Below are 18,272 nucleotides of genomic sequence, written 5' to 3'. Positions count from 1 at the left end.
GCTTAGCTACATTCAACCAACGGTCCACAGCACACACTCTCACACACACACTTGTCGATTTGTACAGATGTGGGAATGGTTTTCTCTATGGGATATAGAGTGGTACCTCGTTTATCGTGGGAGTTACGTTCTAAAAATAGCCTGCGATAGGCGAAATCCGCGAAGTGGCCAGCGTTATTTTTTACAATTATTATAGATGTTTTAAAGCTGTAAAACCCCTCACTACACACTTTATACACTTTTCTCAATCAGGCATGAACATTTTCTCACTTTTCTCTCATGTGTAAACACTCTCAAAGTTCAAACCTGAGTAGAAAAATCCCGGCCCCCCCACTCCCCAATTCAAGGGGGTACCTATGCTTGTTCCCTATGTTGAAAATATGCCCCCTATCTAGGGAAAACCTTCAGACAATCACCCCCTATCATGGGCTTTTTTGCATGATATTTTTTTATAATTTTATTTTTTACTAGGGTCTGACAAAAAACTACCCCTTTTTTCAAAAATCTCGGGAGATGGTTTGAAAATAGGGCTGCCACAAACGACTATTTTGATAGTCGACTAGTCAACGATTATTTCTGCGATTAGTCGACTAGTCGGATCATACAGAATTTCCTAAATTAAGGTCTGCAGCATTTTCAGAGAAACGTCGGGATGAAAACATGAACATTTCCAAATCAGTGACTATTTCTTAGACTTCATTTACATCAATCATTCAGAAATACAAACAGTGTGGTACTTTATAGTAAATCTGTGTCAGGTAGGCAGTTCTCAAAATCTAAATGTCCATGCTGGAAGGAGACAAGTCACCAAGACACAACTCTGCAACATTTTTATTTTTATCTTCATTTTACTTATAGTCCCAACTTTTTCTGATTTGTGGTTGTTTCTGTTGCATTTCTGAAATTACAGAACTGCTTTAAAGAAAAGTGTGAACATTTTATTGTGTTTTAAAACTTTGTGGCGCAAATGCAAACACCAAACACTTATAAAGAGGAAACAATACCTGGACATGTGCAGGAAAACTGATATAAACTGAACAGAACAATGCAGGCTGATTTGACTCCCCATATTTTTTGTATAAATAAATCAGAATAAAATAAGAGGTAACTCACTTTGAAATGAATAAAACATATAGCTGCAGCTTATAATAACTTTGGAAAATAACAAAAATCAGCAGCTTGTATTTTTACTCTGACTCCAGTTCATTTAGTGTGATGAAGTCATTTATTTCTCCTCATCGCTTAAGATTGAACAAATAAATACCTTTGGAAAATAGCAGCTGTTAAAGTTCAGAGTTCTCACCTGCTTTTTGTGATCTGTCCCTCTGAACATCACGGCAGCAGGGTTTTATTTTTTATCCAGTGTTTGCGTAATTTTTCCTCAGTTCATTCATATATTCTCATTTTTTAAGGATGTTTTTAAGGATATTTGACCGTTTATTTCATCTCATGATCTCATAAATTCAGTATACGACGCGCACATGGTGTGAACAGGACGGTGCCATCAGAAAAATACCGGTAGAGAAAGAGCAGAGAAAAGAAAACTAGTTTTTGTTGTTGTTGTTGTTTTGTTTTTTTTATGTTCACTCGGGTTAAAATCCTCTCTCCCTGCTCCGCGCTCGCTGTGTCACGTGCACTGATGGTTCTCAGCAGAATGTAACGTCTCGTGCCTCCGTTCGCAGTCTGCAGCGAGTTGACTCCGCGCGCGCACACACAGCTCCTCCGGTAAACTGCGCATTTTAGACGGCTTTGAACAAGACGGCCACCATTTTAATCAGCCGTCTTATCCAAGTTTTAACGTTCAAATGACGGCAGGACGGCTCGAAAGGTCGCGAAAGGTGAACCGCGTTAGCGAGGGACCACTGTATTTATTTTAGGAGCAAAATGCAAATGAAAGGGTTGAAATACATTCTTGCACACGTGCGCCCGTTTTATTTTTTTTCCTCGCACAATCAAATTTTAGGCGCAATATGCGAGCAAAACACTCGCACTGTACAGCCCTGTTTGCGCTTAATGACGACGTCATCAGCAAGCGACAGACAGTCTGCTACAAACACACAACAGACGGACTAAAATGTTTGATTTTACGGTTTACAAACATTTATGATCGTTAAACTTTGTTCACTTTACCAGCAAAAAAATTTATCGGACTGAAAGTTATTGGAACTAAATTTCTCGGAAGATATTGGTCCGATTAAAACTTATCTGAAAAACTAATCCAACAGCAAAAACATTAGCTTCGATAATTATCTGCTATCGGATTATCTGAACTGTGCCCACCGCTGGGTTTAACCTTGCAAGTTCAAACCAAGGGCATAACTGTTTAACTCAAGCTGTTTGTCTTGTCATATTTATGGCTTTTCTAATGTTTTGTTCTAAACTATATAATGCATTTTTTTTCTATTATTGAAAGCTACTTAAATAGTTTCTTTGCAAATGAATACAGATAAATCAAGCATTCTACTTTGTGCTTTGATATGCAGGTAAACTAAAGTGTTTGTGGACTTTTCATGTGACACACAGCAGCTTCAGACATCAGATTATACTCTAGTAGTACATTTCAGAGTCGCATCATTACATAAAATATAAGGCCGTATCTCTGCGTGTAGCTGTACCTGCTGTACATTATAGGGACTGGGCAGTTGGTGTGACTCCACAAGGCCAAAGAAGGGATCCTGAGCTCCCTCAGCCTCATTCATCATATTCAGGTTATCAGGCAAATCCAAAGCCAGCCTGCTGTGTAAAACCACAAAGAGGAATCCATATTTCTACTCAATGTACATATGAATCAATCACACATGTTCAGAGCTCAACTGCAGCTCGGAGCAGAAATCCAAAACAGGACCTACAACAAGCAAGTTTGGCATTAACCATGGCCAAAACAAGTTACTGTGTGGCCAACAAATACCCAGGTGGCCCTTGTGTTCACCAAATATCTCATGCAGGTGGCTCCTGTGGTCAAAGTGCTGCAATGGGTTTAGAAGACTACGGGGCCAGTGTTAAAAAAATATTAGCTTTGATTCTTGAAGTTTTATATTTTGGGTCTTTAACCCTGTGGGGCCGACGCCGTCGTATACGACGGCTAAGACCAAGCTTTACCAAATTATAAATAACTTTTTAATGATATGAGATAGAAACTTACTCTTTTTTTTGCTGAAAAGTTAACGCCGCGGACTTTCGAGCCAACCATCGCCCATCTTTGTACTCCTCATAGAAGCAGTGTGATGATGACGTGTGCAATGTGAGTGTCATGGATATTCAATGAGTGCAGATTTACCTCATGTGAAAAGCCAAACATCGTTTTCAGGAGTGATATGTTGCTTTTTTAATGCAGTGTCCTCATTTACAGTCATTAATTTAGGCCTTTCATGCATTAAATGTAGCCTTAATGAATGCAAATCAAATCATGAGTCCCCCCCCCACCAATTTAATGCTCCCAGAATGTTTTTTGCAGAAGCCTGGATTTAATGAAAATTCACATTACAGTTGGACTAACAGGAAAAACTTTGGAGGCTTCTATCTTTTCCTGAATTTATCTGAGGTGACGTACCAATGTCTTTACGACCATTTCAGATCAAATATACTGATCAAAAAAGTAAAGGAACACATCAGATCTCAACTGGAAAAATATCATGACGTGCGCAACGTGAGTGTCCAATTGGAATTGTTTCACCGTCACATGGTTTTCCAAAATCTAATCGTAGGGCAGATTTACCTCCATGTGAAAAGCCAAAGATCGTTTTCAGGAGTGATATGTTGCTAGTTGGCCCCTTTGAATAGCCCCCTGGGTGCTCCAATGAGTACATCCAGTGCACCCTGCGCCATTACGCACAGCGATCAGTGAAAGCAGGAGCAGACGGAGAGCCTCTGATGACAATCTCACATGCTCAAACAAAGAGTGTGTAACTATCAGGATTGCTCCACTAGTTTGCATGTTACTGGATAACTCTTGCTTTCTGGGCGTAAAGCACTTGTTTACCATATCAATGGAGCGAGGGGGAGGGCCGCTCCTCAGACTGTAAGGAGCCAGAGTGGGCCAAAGTGTGAATGAAAGTTGCTTTAGGAGCAGCACAGAACAGTCCAAAACACAGTAGAAGTTTCTGTTGTAACCTTTGTGTAATAGCAGACAGAAATTGCTTTGAGATAAGACAAAAAAAAAAAAATAAAATAAACGCACAGACCATTTTGTATATATTGTTCAAAATGTGCATTTGTGTTTATTGTACAGTCTTTCACACAAGACCTCAAATTACCTTTATAAAGTGTCAAAACAGTTTTTATTATAGTTTGCTGTGTGTTTTGAATAAATGTGTGGAAAATTATTTTTAGCTTTACTTTTTTCTTTCTTATTTTTGATTGTAAACCTTTATTACACTTACAGAACACAACAAAAGCATATATATTGTGAAAGCACAGGTTGTCCTGAAAAAAAGAGACATAAAACTTGATTGTGGGATACAGGGAGAGTTGTTAACACCAATAATAAAACATTTATGCCAGGCAAGTGAACTGTCCAAAAAAATGCCCTCGGACCCCAGAGGGTTAAGGACTGCTTCAGCTTTCAGTGTTTAGTACACTAGGCTTCCTCAGCCTGACACTGACCCATAGCCTTGCTCTGATTACTAAATCAGGTGGTTAGCTGATGATAAACTCACTGACAGCCACCCTGATTCATATGCACTATCTGCAGTCACTCACATGTCAGTGGCCTTATTTTGTCCATCATTCATTTATTGCCTCCTCACTTTATTTTGTGCAAAATTAAACAATTGTCAAAGCACGTACAACCTCTACAGAGTTCAGTTCATTTAAAAGATTTTTAGACACCACAAGCTAAAAAACACGCCATTTCACAAGATTAACTTATGTTGTGGTGTGTGTGTGTGTGTGTGTTGACCTGTCAGGGTCAGCCATGTCAATACGCATTTGCATTTGAGAGCGCAGCAGGCGATCGATGGTATGTTGAACCTCCTCTGGAAAACAAAAATGACATTAAGGAGAAGATGAGGGAATTAGATTATCTCATAAAGAAACTGAAACCAAGAAGCAGAGCATTGACATTTTCCATGAATATTAGTTTTTGCTGTCCTTATCTGACATGAGAATGTGTCATGTGTTGTACAGATGAGTTCATAAATACAGGGTGAACACAAAAACATTCATTGGTTTCAAATATGTATAATATCAAATGTCATATGAATAATTTAACAATTTTGGTATCAGCAGTTGCAGAAACTCATCAAGTTTTTTTCTCTTTTGCAGATTCTTCTTCTTCAAAATTTTAAAATGATTCATGTGACTTTTGATATTATTATAAATATTTGAAACCAAGGAGTGTTTTTATGTTCACTCTGTATAATTTGACCAAATGACCATTCCTCTGCTTCTCTGTACAAAAGGCTTTTTTTGTTATTTTTAATGCAGTGTCCTCATTTACAGTCATTAATTTAGGCCTTTCATGCATTAAATGTAGCTTTAATGAATGCAAATCAAATCCTGAGTCCATCACCGATTTAATGCTACCAGAATGTTTTTTGCAGAAGCCTGGATTTAATGAAAATTCACATTACAGTTGGACTAAGAGGAAAAACTTTGGAGGCTTCTATCTTTTCCTGAATTTATCCGAGGTGAGGTACCAATGTCTTTACTACCATTTCAGATCAAATATACTGATCAAAAAAAAGTACAAGAACACATCAGATCTCAATTGGAAAAATATCACAGTGGATATCTTTGCTGATATGGAATGGGTAATGTGTTAAGAACGAATGGATGCTACATTGGTTGATGGAAATGAAAACAGTCATCTGACAAAGAACTGAATTCACAGACACACCCCGAAAATGAAAGCATTTTTGCAGATATCTGTATCGGCCATTTATACCGGCCAATGAGTTTATTTTTGCAGCGCTGCATGTAGTGACTTAGTGGTCGCAAAGTTCCGGCTTCATGCGCTGTGCACTGCAGTTTCACTCTGAGCTACAGCGAGCACAGCTGAAAGCAGCGTCTCTTTCTGCCTAAGTAAAACAAAAAACTTCATCAAAATCCTTCATTAAATAATCCACAGTGCCTCCTTTGTCTGCAGCTGGTGTTACATTCAGAAATTAAGGCTTTATTTTACAGATTAAAGGCTTTGTGTTTCCAAAACACTCCGTGTTTCCTCAAGAGGAGAAAACGCTAAACACAGACAGTGTTGAAATCAAGAGGAGGGGAGGAGTAAGAGCAGAGGGGACTCGGGAGCGAGCAAGCAGTGTTGCCAAAGTTTCTGTCGATATATTGTAGTAGTGCAAAAAGACGGTCATTCCATAGGTCAGAGGGTTCAGAATCCAGAGTGTTTGATGGAGAGGGCAGAGAGAGAGAGAGAGAGAGAGAGAGAGAGAGAGTTCAGCTTTCTGACAGCCTGGTGGATGAAGCTGTTGGTGAGTCTGGTGGAGCAGGAACAGAGAGTCCGATACCTTCTCCCAGAGGGCAGGAGGCTGAACAGACTGTGTGCGGGGTGGCTGGCATCACTCACAATCATGGTCGCTTTATGTGTGAGGTGGGTGGTGCATGTGTCTTGCAGGAAGGGGAGTGAAAAACTATGATTCAGAAAGTTTTCATCCAGGTTTTATCCGTTAAAGAGCAGGTTTATAATGAAATTAGTCCAGGTTCAGCTCTTGTTCAAGTAAGATGATCATTAAAGGGGTTATATTGTTAAAAAAAAAGACTAAATAAATAAATAAATAAGTAATGTAATCCCACTAAACATGTTGCAAGACAAAAGCTGTCAAGATGTCACAAAAATTGCCTGACTAGATTAAAGCTACTGTGTATAAATTCACATTTACAGTCTGACACAGTAGTTATTTATCCAGTCAGGCAGAGAGCTCCATCAGACAATTTAACACAGTGAGACAGTTTTGAAGAAGGGAACATCAGTGGCCTGCTGGAGGTCATTCTGGGGGCTCTGGCAGTGCTCATCCTGTTCCTCCACGCACAAAGGAGCATATACCGGTCCTGATGATGGGTTAAGGACCTTCTATGGCCCTGTTGAGCTCTCCTAGAGCAACTGCCTTTCTTTTGGAATCCCCACCATGCTCTTGAGACTGTGCTGGGAGACACAGCAGTCAGACTACCTGTGCAACTTCTGAGTCCAGGTGCCACACCATGCTACCAGTAGTGACACTGACTCTAGCCAAATGCAAAATTAGTGAAAAATCAGTCAGACAAGATGAGGAGGGAAAAAATGTCACTGGCCTCCACCTGTAAAACCATTCCTGTTTTGGGTGTCATCTTACCGTTACACCTCCCGTGCACCTGTTGTTAATTTCATTAAAACTAAAACAGCTAAAACTGATTAACAACCCCTTCTGCTACTTAACACATAATCTTGGACACACCTTGGATCTGGTTACTTCTTTTGGGCTCTCAGTTTCACTTAAGGACATATCAGACATTGCTATTTCAGATCACTTTCCTGTTATTTTTGAATTTATTGCTCCTCCATCTGCTAGTAAGCCACTTGTTCCTGTCTCTCACCGCCGTTTGGTTACCTCCTCGACAGCGGGGGACTTTGCTGCTGCCTTCATGGACTCTCAGTTTTATGCCATGAATGGACTGGTTTCTCCATTACTCCCAGATAACATCCTCTCTTCTTTCCACTCTACATGCACAGTAATTTTGGACTCTGTTGCACCGATGTGCTGCAAATCCAGGAAATCAAAATCCGACCCCTGGTTAAATGCCACGACCCGTGCCCTCAGGCAACGCTGCAGACGGGCAGAGAGAAAATGGAAAAAGGACAAACTACAGGTGTCTCTGGGTTTTCTGAGGGACAGTCTGACTGACTATCAGAAGGCTGTGAAGGAGGCAAAAGCACAATATCTCTCATATTATTTCTAGCAGTTGTCATCGTCCCAGTGTGTTATTTCAGACTATTAACTCAGTTGTAAATCCACACACCTCTGTTTTGATGGACGCTACAACCACAACCTGTGAGGAGTTTCTTCAGTTTTTTATTGATAAGGTTTCATCAGTCAGACAGAACGCTGATCAGAGCTGTAATGTTGAGTTGTCTGCTCCTCGTGCACATTCTGCTGTGCTCGAACAGTTTGAGCCCATTTCTTTTGCATCTCTCGCTTTTGTTGTAAAACACATAAAATCTACAAGTTGTCCTTTAGATGTTGTTCCAGCTAAGGTGTTGAAGGAGGTTTTTAATACTGTTGGGGCAGGTCTCCTAACTTTTATCAATGCTTGTCTTAGATCAGGGTCTGTTCCAGCTGCTTTTAAACATGCTGTGGTTCAACCTCTTCTTAAAAAACATCACCTGGACTCATCAGTTTTATCCAATTTTAGACTTGTGTCTCATCTGCCATTTCTATCTAAGGTTTTAGAAAAGGTTGTTTTTTTACAGTTACAATCATTTTTAGAAGACAATCTCATCCTTGAAAAATTCCAATCTGGATTTAGATCGCGACACAGGACTGAGTCAGCACTTTTAAAAGTTCATAATGACATCACTTTGTCGGTGGATGCAGTGAATCCTGCTGTGCTGGTTCTGTTGGACCTCACAGCAGCCTTTGATACTGTGGATCACACAGTACTTGTTTCCCGGTTGGAACATTTTATTGGCATTCATGGTACTGCACTTAAGTGGTTTAGATCATATTTGGCTGAAAGGAGCTTTTCTGTCATGATTGGGGACCTTTCCTCATCAACTGCTCCTCTGTGCTGTGGAGTGCCGCAGGGTTCTGTTCTTGGGCCGATTCTATTTTCTTTGTACATTCTGCCATTGGGGTCAATTATAACCCTGCACAACCTGTCCTTTCATTGTTATGCTGATGATCTGCAAATCTATCTGCCTGTGAGGACTAATGGGAGTGATGCTTTGTCATCATTATTTAATTGTATTCGTGATGTAAAGCAGTGGCTGTCCCAAAACTTCCTTTACCTGAATGATGGTAAAACTGAGATCATGGTGTTTGAGCGCACTGGCATACCAAATGTGGTAACACCAAATTTTGGTGCTTTGGCTAACTATGTAAAACCAGCTGTCAAGAATTTGGGAGTGATATTTGACAGCTGTTTGAGGTTCTATCAACAGATAAATTCTGTTGTCAAAGCTAGTTTTTTCCAACTTCGCCTTTTGGCTAAAATAAAGCACTTTCTCAGTAGACGTGATCTTGAGACAGCCATTCATGCTTTCATCAGCTCCAGACTTGATTATTGTAATGCACTTTATTCGGGCATTAATCAGTCGTCTCTTGCACGTCTCCAGTTGGTGCAGAATGCTGCTGCTCGTCTTTTGACAAACACTTTTAGATGTGAGCATATTACGCCCGTCCTGTACTCACTCCACTGGCTTCCAGTTCGTTTTAGAATTTATTTTAAAATTTTAATGTTTGTTTTTAAAGCTATTTATGGCCTTGCACCTCCCTACTTGTCTGAAATTTTAACTGTGCGCACCTACAGTAGGACATTAAGGGCGTCTGGCCAGCTTTACTTAGATGTTCCAAGGTCAAGATATAAACGCTGGGGTGATCATGCTTTCGCAGTAGCTGGCCCGAGACTGTGGAATGGGCTACCTCTTGAGTTATGTACTATTCCTGACCTAGCACTTTTTAAATCTAAGTTAAAGACTTATTTATTTAAACTGGCTTTTAACACTTAGTGGGGAGGTGACATGTTCTGTTATTTTTATGTTCTTTTTTATGTGTTGTTTTAAAATTTTATTTTACATGTGTTTTATTTGGTAAATTTGTGTTTTTAATGTTAAGCACTTTGGACACCAGTCGGTGCTGTAAAGCGCTTTATGAATAAATGTTGATTGATTGATTGATTGAGATCAATTTCCCAGAAGTTGAATCGACTTGACGCTATACTCTGATTAAAAAGTGTTTAGTTTTTTGAGCAGTGTACAAACTGTATGTGTGTGCGTATTAAATCAAACATAAAATGATAGTGTGGAATTTGTTGTGTGGGCCGCCAGAAGAGGAGGTACTGCTGGCCTACCACCAGAGGGCGCCCTGCCTGAAGTGCGGGCTTCAGGCACGAGAGGGCGCTGCCGCCACGGACACAGCCGGGGGTGACAGCTGTCACTCATTATCTCCTGACAGCTGTCACTCATTCATGCTTCATCATCTCACTCCATAAAACCCGGACGTCATCTCCACCTCATCGCCGAGATATCGTCAAACTGTTCAGGTAGTATTCTCAGCCTTGAAAACAATAAAGTGTTCATATTTGACTCTTTCATTGTCCGTTCATTTGCGCCCCCTGTTGTGGGTCCGTGTCACTACACTTTCCCCAACAGGATATCTCGGCCAGCGTCATGGATCCCGAGGGGCGTCACCCATCTGTTGGACAACCAATGGAAGAGCAGGGTGCACAGGCGTCTGCAGGAGGCGTGCTTGGTGAGTTGCAGCAAATCCTCACTGCCTTTACCACTCGGCTGGATTTGATGACCGAGCAAAATGTCATCCTTAATCGCAGGATGGAGACTCTCACCGCACAGGTGGAAGCGCGCGATCAGAGCGCTGCTGCGGCTCCTCCTCCTGCCGACCCTGTGCCCGATATTAACGTTCCACTGGTCGTTCAACGAACCCCCCCACCATCCCCTGAAGCATACATAAGTCCCCCAGAGCCGTACGGGGGTTGTGTGGAGACGTGCGCGGACTTTCTGATGCAGTGTTCACTCGTCTTTGCACAACGACCCGTGATTTACGCGTCTGATGCCAGCAAGGTGGCTTATGTTATTAACTTGCTTCGTGGTGAGGCACGCGCTTTGGCTACAGCGCTTTGGGAGCACAACTCACGGCTCCTTACCTCTTATACTGGGTTTGTGAGGGAGTTCAGAACAGTGTTTGATCACCCTAACAGAGGAGAGACCGCTTCAAGAGTGCTGCTGTCAATGCGACAGGGGCGCCGGCGCGCAGCAGAATATTCAGTCGACTTCCGCATCGCGGCTGCGAGGTCCAGCTGGAATGACGTTGCGCTCTGCGCCGCCTTCATAAACGGACTGTCGTCGGTCCTGAAGGAGCACCTGGTAGCTAAGGAAGAACCGCGGGATTTAGATGGGCTTATCGATCTCGTTATACGGTTAGACAATCGGTTGGAGGAACGCCGTCGGGAGCGAGACGAAGGACGTGGCCGGGCACGTGCCGTCCCTCTCCCTTCCGGGTTCGAAAAGGTTCCGCCCTCCCCACGCTCCACAGCCGCAGTGCTCCGTGGGGCAACAGCTCCCCCTGCTGACGTTGCTAGGGAAACGCACAGGGCCAAAATGAGAACAGCTGACAGAATGAGGAGGCTGGTCCGCGGGGAGTGTTTTCTCTGCAGCTCAAAAGAGCACATACAGAGAAACTGCCCCAAACGGCCAAAACGACAACACCCGCCCTTAGAGACTGGGCTAAGGGGGGGGTCGTAACATTCACGTGGGACACACACATATTGCCACACGACTCCCAGTTACAATCCTGAGCGGGGATTTAACCCTTCAAGCCCCAGCACTGGTGGACACGGGGTCAGAAGGGAATCTGCTGGATAGCAGATGGGCAAGGGAGGTAGGGCTCCCTCTGGTGGCACTTCCTTCGCCATTGCAGGTGCGGGCACTAGATGGCACCCTTCTCCCTTTAATCACGCACAAGACACAACCTTTAACTCTGGTGGTGTCTGGGAATCATTGGGAGGAGATTGAGTTTTTTGTGACTCCTTCTACCTCCCGCGTGATTTTGGGTTTCCCGTGGATGTTGAAACACAATCCCCGGAATGATTGGCCGTCTGGGGTGGTGGTTCAGTGGAGCGAAACCTGCCATCGGGCGTGTTTAGGATCCTCGGTTCCTCCCGGTTTACATGCTAAGGAGGAGGTCAAAGTCCATCCCAATCTGACGGCGGTGCCGGTTGAGTACCACGATCTTGCTGATGTCTTCAGCAAGGAGCTGGCACTCGCCCTTCCCCCGCACCGTCCGTACGATTGTGCCATTGATCTGATTCCAGGCGTTGAGTTCCCGTCCAGCAGGCTGTACAACCTCTCACGACCTGAGCGCGAATCAATGGAGACCTACATCTGGGACTCATTAGCTGCCGGGCTGATCCGGAACTCCACCTCCCCGATGGGTGCAGGTTTCTTTTTTGTGGGCAAGAAGGATGGCGGACTCTGTCCATGCATTGATTACAGGGGGCTGAATGAGATTACGGTTCGCAACCGATACCCGCTGCCATTGTTGGATTCCGTATTCACCCCTCTGCATGGAGCCAAAATCTTTACTAAGCTGGATCTTAGGAATGCATATCACCTGGTTCGGATCCGGAAGGGAGACGAATGGAAGACGGCATTTAACACCCCGTTAGGTCACTTTGAGTACCTGGTCATGCCGTTCGGCCTCACCAACGCCCCCGCAACGTTCCAAGCCTTGGTTAACGACGTTTTGCGGGACTTCCTGCACCGATTCGTCTTCGTATATCTGGATGATATTCTCATCTTTTCTCCGGATCCTGAGACCCATGTCCAGCATGTACGTCAGGTCCTGCAGCGGTTGTTAGAGAACCGACTGTTTGTGAAGGGCCACCGCACTTCTTTGTCCTTCCTGGGGTTTATGATCTCCTCTAACTCCGTCGCCCCTGATCCGGCCAAGGTTGCGGCGGTGAGAGATTGGCCCCAACCAACAAGCCGTAGGAAGCTGCAACAGTTCCTTGGCTTCGCTAATTTCTATAGGAGGTTCATTAAGGGCTACAGTCAGGTAGTTAGCCCCCCTGACAGCCCTGACCTCTCCAAAAGTCCCCTTCACCTGGTCGGATCGGTGCGAAGCCGCGTTCAAGGAGTTGAAACGACGGTTCTCTACTGCGCCAGTTTTGGTGCAGCCCGACCCTAGCCGCCAGTTTGTGGTTGAAGTGGACGCCTCTGACTCAGGGATAGGAGCCGTGCTATCCCAGAGCGGAGAGACCGAAAAGGTTCTTCACCCGTGTGCCTACTTTTCTCGCAGGTTGACCCCGACTGAACGGAACTATGACGTCGACAATCGAGAACTCCTTGCGGTGAAAGAGGCTCTTGAGGAGTGGAGACACCTGTTGGAGGGAGCGTCTGTGCCATTCACGGTTTTCACTGACCATTGGAACCTGGAGTATATCAGGACCGCCAAGCGGCTGAACCCCAGGCAAGCCCGCTGGTCACTGTTCTTCGGGTGTTTTGACTTCCGGATCACCTATCGCCCCAGGACCAAGAATCAGAGATCGGATGCCTTGTTCCGGGTACACGAAGAGGAGGTCAAAACTGCGCTGTCGGATCCACCGGAGCCCATCCTGCCTGAGTCCACTATCGTGGCCACCCTCACCTGGGACGTGGAGAAGATCGTCCGGGAGGCCCTGGCACGAAGCCCGGACCCGGGAACTGGACCAAAAGACAAACTATACGTCCCACCAGAGGCCAGGGCTGTGGTCCTAGACTTCTGTCACGGTTCCAAGCTCTCCTGTCATCCGGGGGTGCGAAGGACCGTGGCAGTTGTCCGGCAGCGCTTCTGGTGGGCGTCTATGGAGGCCGATGTCCGGGAGTACATCCAGGCCTGCACCACCTGCGCCAGGGGCAAGGCTGACCACAGGAAGTCCCAAGGACTGCTCCGACCGCTTCCTGTGCCTCATCGCCCCTGGTCCCACATCGGCCTGGATTTTGTCACGGGCCTCCCACCGTCCCAGGGCAACACCACCATCCTCACGATAGTGGACCGATTCTCCAAGGCGGCCCACTTCGTGGCCCTCCCGAAGCTCCCGATGGCCCAGGAGACTGCAGACCTCCTGGTCCACCACGTCGTGCGTCTGCATGGGATTCCAGCAGACATTGTCTCAGATCGTGGTCCTCAGTTCTCCTCCCAGGTCTGGAGGAGTTTCTGCAGGGAACTGGGGGCCACCGTGAGCCTCTCGTCCGGGTACCATCCACAGACGAACGGACAGGCAGAACGGGCCAACCAGGAGTTGGAACAGACCCTCCGCTGTGTGACATCCGCGCACCCGACGGCCTGGAGCAACCACCTGGCTTGGATCGAGTATGCGCATAACAGCCAGGTGTCTTCTGCCACCGGCCTCTCCCCGTTTGAGGTGTGTTTGGGGTACCAGCCCCCATTATTTCCTGTGGTTGAGGGAAAGGTCGGTGTGCCCTCGGTCCGGGCCCACCTTCGGAGGTGCCGTCGGGTGTGGCGCACCGCCCGTTCTGCCTTGTTGAAGGCCCGGACAAGGGCCAAGACCCATGCAGACCGCCGGCGGTCCCCGGCCCCTGCATATCAGCCCGGGCAGGAGGTGTGGTTGTCGACAAAGGACATCCCGCTTCAGGTACAGTCACCGAAACTAATGGACAGGTTCATCGGACCCTTTCGCATCCTCAAGGTCCTTAGCCCTGCCGCAGTGAAGCTCCAGCTCCCAGCTTCACTGCGGATCCACCTGGTGTTCCACATCTCCAGGATCAAACCGCACCGCACCTCACCCCTCTGTGCTCCCGGTCCGGCGCAGCCTCCTGCCCGGATCATTGACGGGGAGCCGGCTTGGACAGTGCGCCGGCTCCTGGACGTCCGTCGAATGGGCCGGGGGTTCCAATATCTGGTGGACTGGGAGGGGTATGGACCCGAAGAACGCTCCTGGGTGAAGAGGAGCTTCATCCTGGATCCGGCCCTCCTGGCCGATTTCTACCGTCGACACCCCAATAAGCCTGGTCGGGCGCCAGGAGGCGCCCGTTGGGGGGGGGGGGGGGGGTCCTGTTGTGTGGGCCGCCAGAAGAGGAGGTACTGGTGGCCCACCACCAGAGGGCGCCCTGCCTGAAGTGTGGGCTTCAGGCACGAGAGGGCGCTGCCGCCACAGACACAGCCGGGGGTGACAGCTGTCACTCATTATCTCCTGACAGCTGTCACTCATTCATGCTTCATCATCTCACTCCATAAAACCCGAACGTCATCTTCACCTCATCGCCAAGATATCGTCAAACCGTTCAGGTAGTATTCTCAGCCTTGAAAGGGAACTGTGTATCAGTCTGAACTCTTTTTTGCAGCCGCTTTCCTGTGGTGTTCCGTGTCTGTGTGACCGGCGTTCGGTGTGTCCAGCAACAGCTCCGCTGCACACCTCCACCAGATAAGTGGGTAGACAGGAGCTGCACGAGTGTGTGTTAGAGGTGGAGGTGGCAGTCCCACCGTTGTTGCTACTGGGTGTGCACACACCCATATCTTATTGTCTCTGCTCCCTGCCAGCAGTACCAGATCCGACCTTCGAAGACGGTGGCCACCTGGGGACTCGGGACTTGGCGGCACCAGTATTCTCCGGGTTCGGTGGTGGAGGAAATCATGTGGTTCCGGTTCATCTCAGGACAGACATCTTCTATCCTCGAGCCTGCCCACACGTCACCCTTGTGATTGACTGTCTGTTAAATTTCACATTCCTCTGTGTTGTGCTCATTCACAACAGTAAAGTGTTCATATTTGACTCTTTCATTGTCCGTTCATTTGCGCCCCCTGTTGTGGGTCCATGTCACTACACTTTCCCCAACAGAATTGACATGATAAATTCCAGTGGGACAGGTCAGATCTGGGACCATGGCTCGTTACCACGTTCTCCACACTGTGAAAAGTCCACTCCTGGATGGCAACCACCCAGAAAGATGTCCAGTTCATCCCCACCTCTCAAGAGTAGCCAATCTACTCTAGACAGCCTAACACATTCTTTCCATGTATTAGTTTTATTAATGTCCAGGAGCTGTCATATATTTGAGATAAACTCTAGGGGCCCCATTTTGTTATTATACAGCACACGTTCTAAAGCACGTAATGCTCCAACATTGCACCAGATCACGAACATGCCCATGGGCACAAAGAGCACATGCACACATGCTATTTATGTAAACAGCATGGGCACTGGTCATGACAGTGATAACTATGTTGGATGGAAACTATCAATGATACTTGTGTGCACACCGCATTGCGCCTTGCCAATGAAATAACAACAGCGATGTATGCTCCCACTCGTATGTTTGTTAGGATGGTGCATGGTTTTATACTAGATGCGATTATGACTTGTGGAAATTATTTCTATAACATACAGCTGGTGTTTTAAAGATGGTATACTTGTATAGTGAAGGATTGCCACTTTACAACTGGTATGTAGTGTGCTGACCCCCATTTTCAAAATGATACTTCCTCTATCCTCCCTCAGTTCACCACCAAGAAATGACCTCAATCAGTTATTGTTAGGAAACTAAAAGTTTACAGACACAGCGTGAAAACATCAAGCTTTCCAACTTCATTGAGAAGGGGCATAATAATAAGAGAATAAAGAGCACAACAGCTAACTGACCTGTTACTTTTGGTCCTTTCAAAAATGGACAAAAAACACACACACAAAAAAACTGCTGGAATCATTACACTGTTCACAAATCAAAACTGAAGCCTCAAATATAATCTTCAATATTTCACTTGACTTCAGCATGAACATGCTGTTATAGGCAGCAAAAATAACAATAACCTTGTCAGTGCACCAATAAACACAGATGTAATTGTGTGTTTAATTGGATGTTATTCTATTGACGGTTGAAATAAAACAGCATTAGAATGCAGAACCACAGCAAGTGACAGACAGTGTTTGTTTTCTTCCTCCGTCCTGCTTAACATGCATTGTATTTCACTGTTTTCATCAACCAGGATAACACTGTAATTGTGAGGCAGTTGGGTGCAATATCAGTGTCAGTGTGCAATTTAGGGGCAGATGAAAAGACTCTGCTGAACTGCATCTGAAAATAATACTCATTTCATCTCTGTATTGGCTTATAAGGCAGACTCAACCGTGTGCTTTGGGGAACATGCACAAACTCGGCTGAATACAAAACCACACTTCAGTCTTACTTTTAGAGAAACCGGCTCAGCCTACTAATAACTAACAGTGACATTTATTTTATCACAAAACAACGGTTCTCAGGTTTATAAATTTTACAACTAATAAGAGACCATTTTCTACTATGTTTAAACAAAACAATTTTTCTGATTTACAAATGTATAAACAGAGAAATGCTACATATTCAATCTGCAATTCAATCACAGTCATTGAACAGACTATCTGGATTTTTTATTTTTTTTACACTGTGTGGACAACCAAAGTCTCTATTTTCATGTCTCTTCCCCCATATCTTACAATTTCTTTTTTCTCCCTCACTTATCAGGAACCTAGACAATGTAACCTGGAGACAGTTACAACTGATCATTATTTTTTCCATGTCGGTCTTCTCTCACCGAGCAGGAAGCCGCACTGTCTGTGGAAGACGACAACCACGCCATACTGCAACTGGGATGACAGGTAGAGGGAGAATCGTGGCTTTGGTAGGTTCGGTTGAGGTGCAGGAACCTCAGCTGTCACGTAAGCCATGATGTCTCCACTGCCAAAATTAACAGGAAAAAGAAATACTTTATTGCATGTAATCAGCAGAAGGCACTCAGAGAACACATACTTCAACCAACACCACATCATGCTTAAAACATCTTCTGGATCCAAGATCCAAAGTATGTTCAGGACCAAATTCAAAAGAAAATCGCTAATTTTCAAGGACATTATCCATATGATGACCAAATTACATCAACATCTTCTCACAACGTTTTGAGTTAAATGTTGCTATGTGGCAAACATTCTTCTGGATCTCAGTTCTAGAATGTAGTCTGGATCGCCTCCAAAATTGAATTATTATCATTATTTCCCGGAACATTATTTGTCTTACCAACTTTTATTTAAATGTTTATTACATTTGAGTTACAGCGTAAAGGACTTGTGGAAAGAAATTCAAACTGTCTATACGTAAACTGCAGAGAAGCACCTCGGGTTCAGGCGACAGTACAAATCAGCGCCTTGGATATCGCATGAAGTGTTAGCACTCAGTGATAGGAGGAAGATTTTCAAGAATAACCGATATGAAAATGAAGAGACACGGAAAGAATATAACAACTTGACATGAGAAATCAGAAAGAAGGTAAGGATATGCAAAAATCAGTGGATTGTGGAGAAATATACCACAGTGGAAAAGAGTTCAAAATGTCACAACTCAAAGAAGATCTTCACAACAATTAATGAACTGACACAGAGCTTTGTACCGAAGATGACAAGCGTAAAAAAAAATGGCATCATATTGGACTGCACAGACCAAGTACTGGACCGCTGGGGGAAACGCAGCAGACACAGTGCTCACTGTACTAGAACCAACAAATGTTGACAACATGCAGAACGTCTTGGAAGGTGAAGTAGAGAATGAAATCAAGAGACTGAAAGGGAGCAAGGCTCAAGGAATAGAC

General features: G+C 45.0%; 1 protein-coding gene across 1 annotated transcript in view; it reads right to left on the bottom strand.

Moving 5' to 3' along the window:
* The window catches only part of rec8b (REC8 meiotic recombination protein b), a 66,735-nt gene that overhangs the window by 40,587 nt on the left and 7,876 nt on the right, over positions 1–18,272 (bottom strand). Inside the window, exons 3-5 of the mRNA XM_034166464.1 lie at positions 17,226–17,368; positions 4,898–4,973; positions 2,616–2,733 (exon numbers count right to left, since the gene is read on the bottom strand). Coding sequence (XP_034022355.1) covers positions 2,616–2,733; positions 4,898–4,973; positions 17,226–17,368 — 337 coding nt within the window. The remainder of the gene's footprint in view (positions 1–2,615; positions 2,734–4,897; positions 4,974–17,225; positions 17,369–18,272) is intronic.

Source organism: Thalassophryne amazonica, chromosome 1, assembly GCF_902500255.1.
Source record: "Thalassophryne amazonica chromosome 1, fThaAma1.1, whole genome shotgun sequence".
Classification (NCBI taxonomy): domain Eukaryota; kingdom Metazoa; phylum Chordata; class Actinopteri; order Batrachoidiformes; family Batrachoididae; genus Thalassophryne; species Thalassophryne amazonica.
This window is presented reverse-complemented; position numbering and strand designations above follow the sequence as displayed.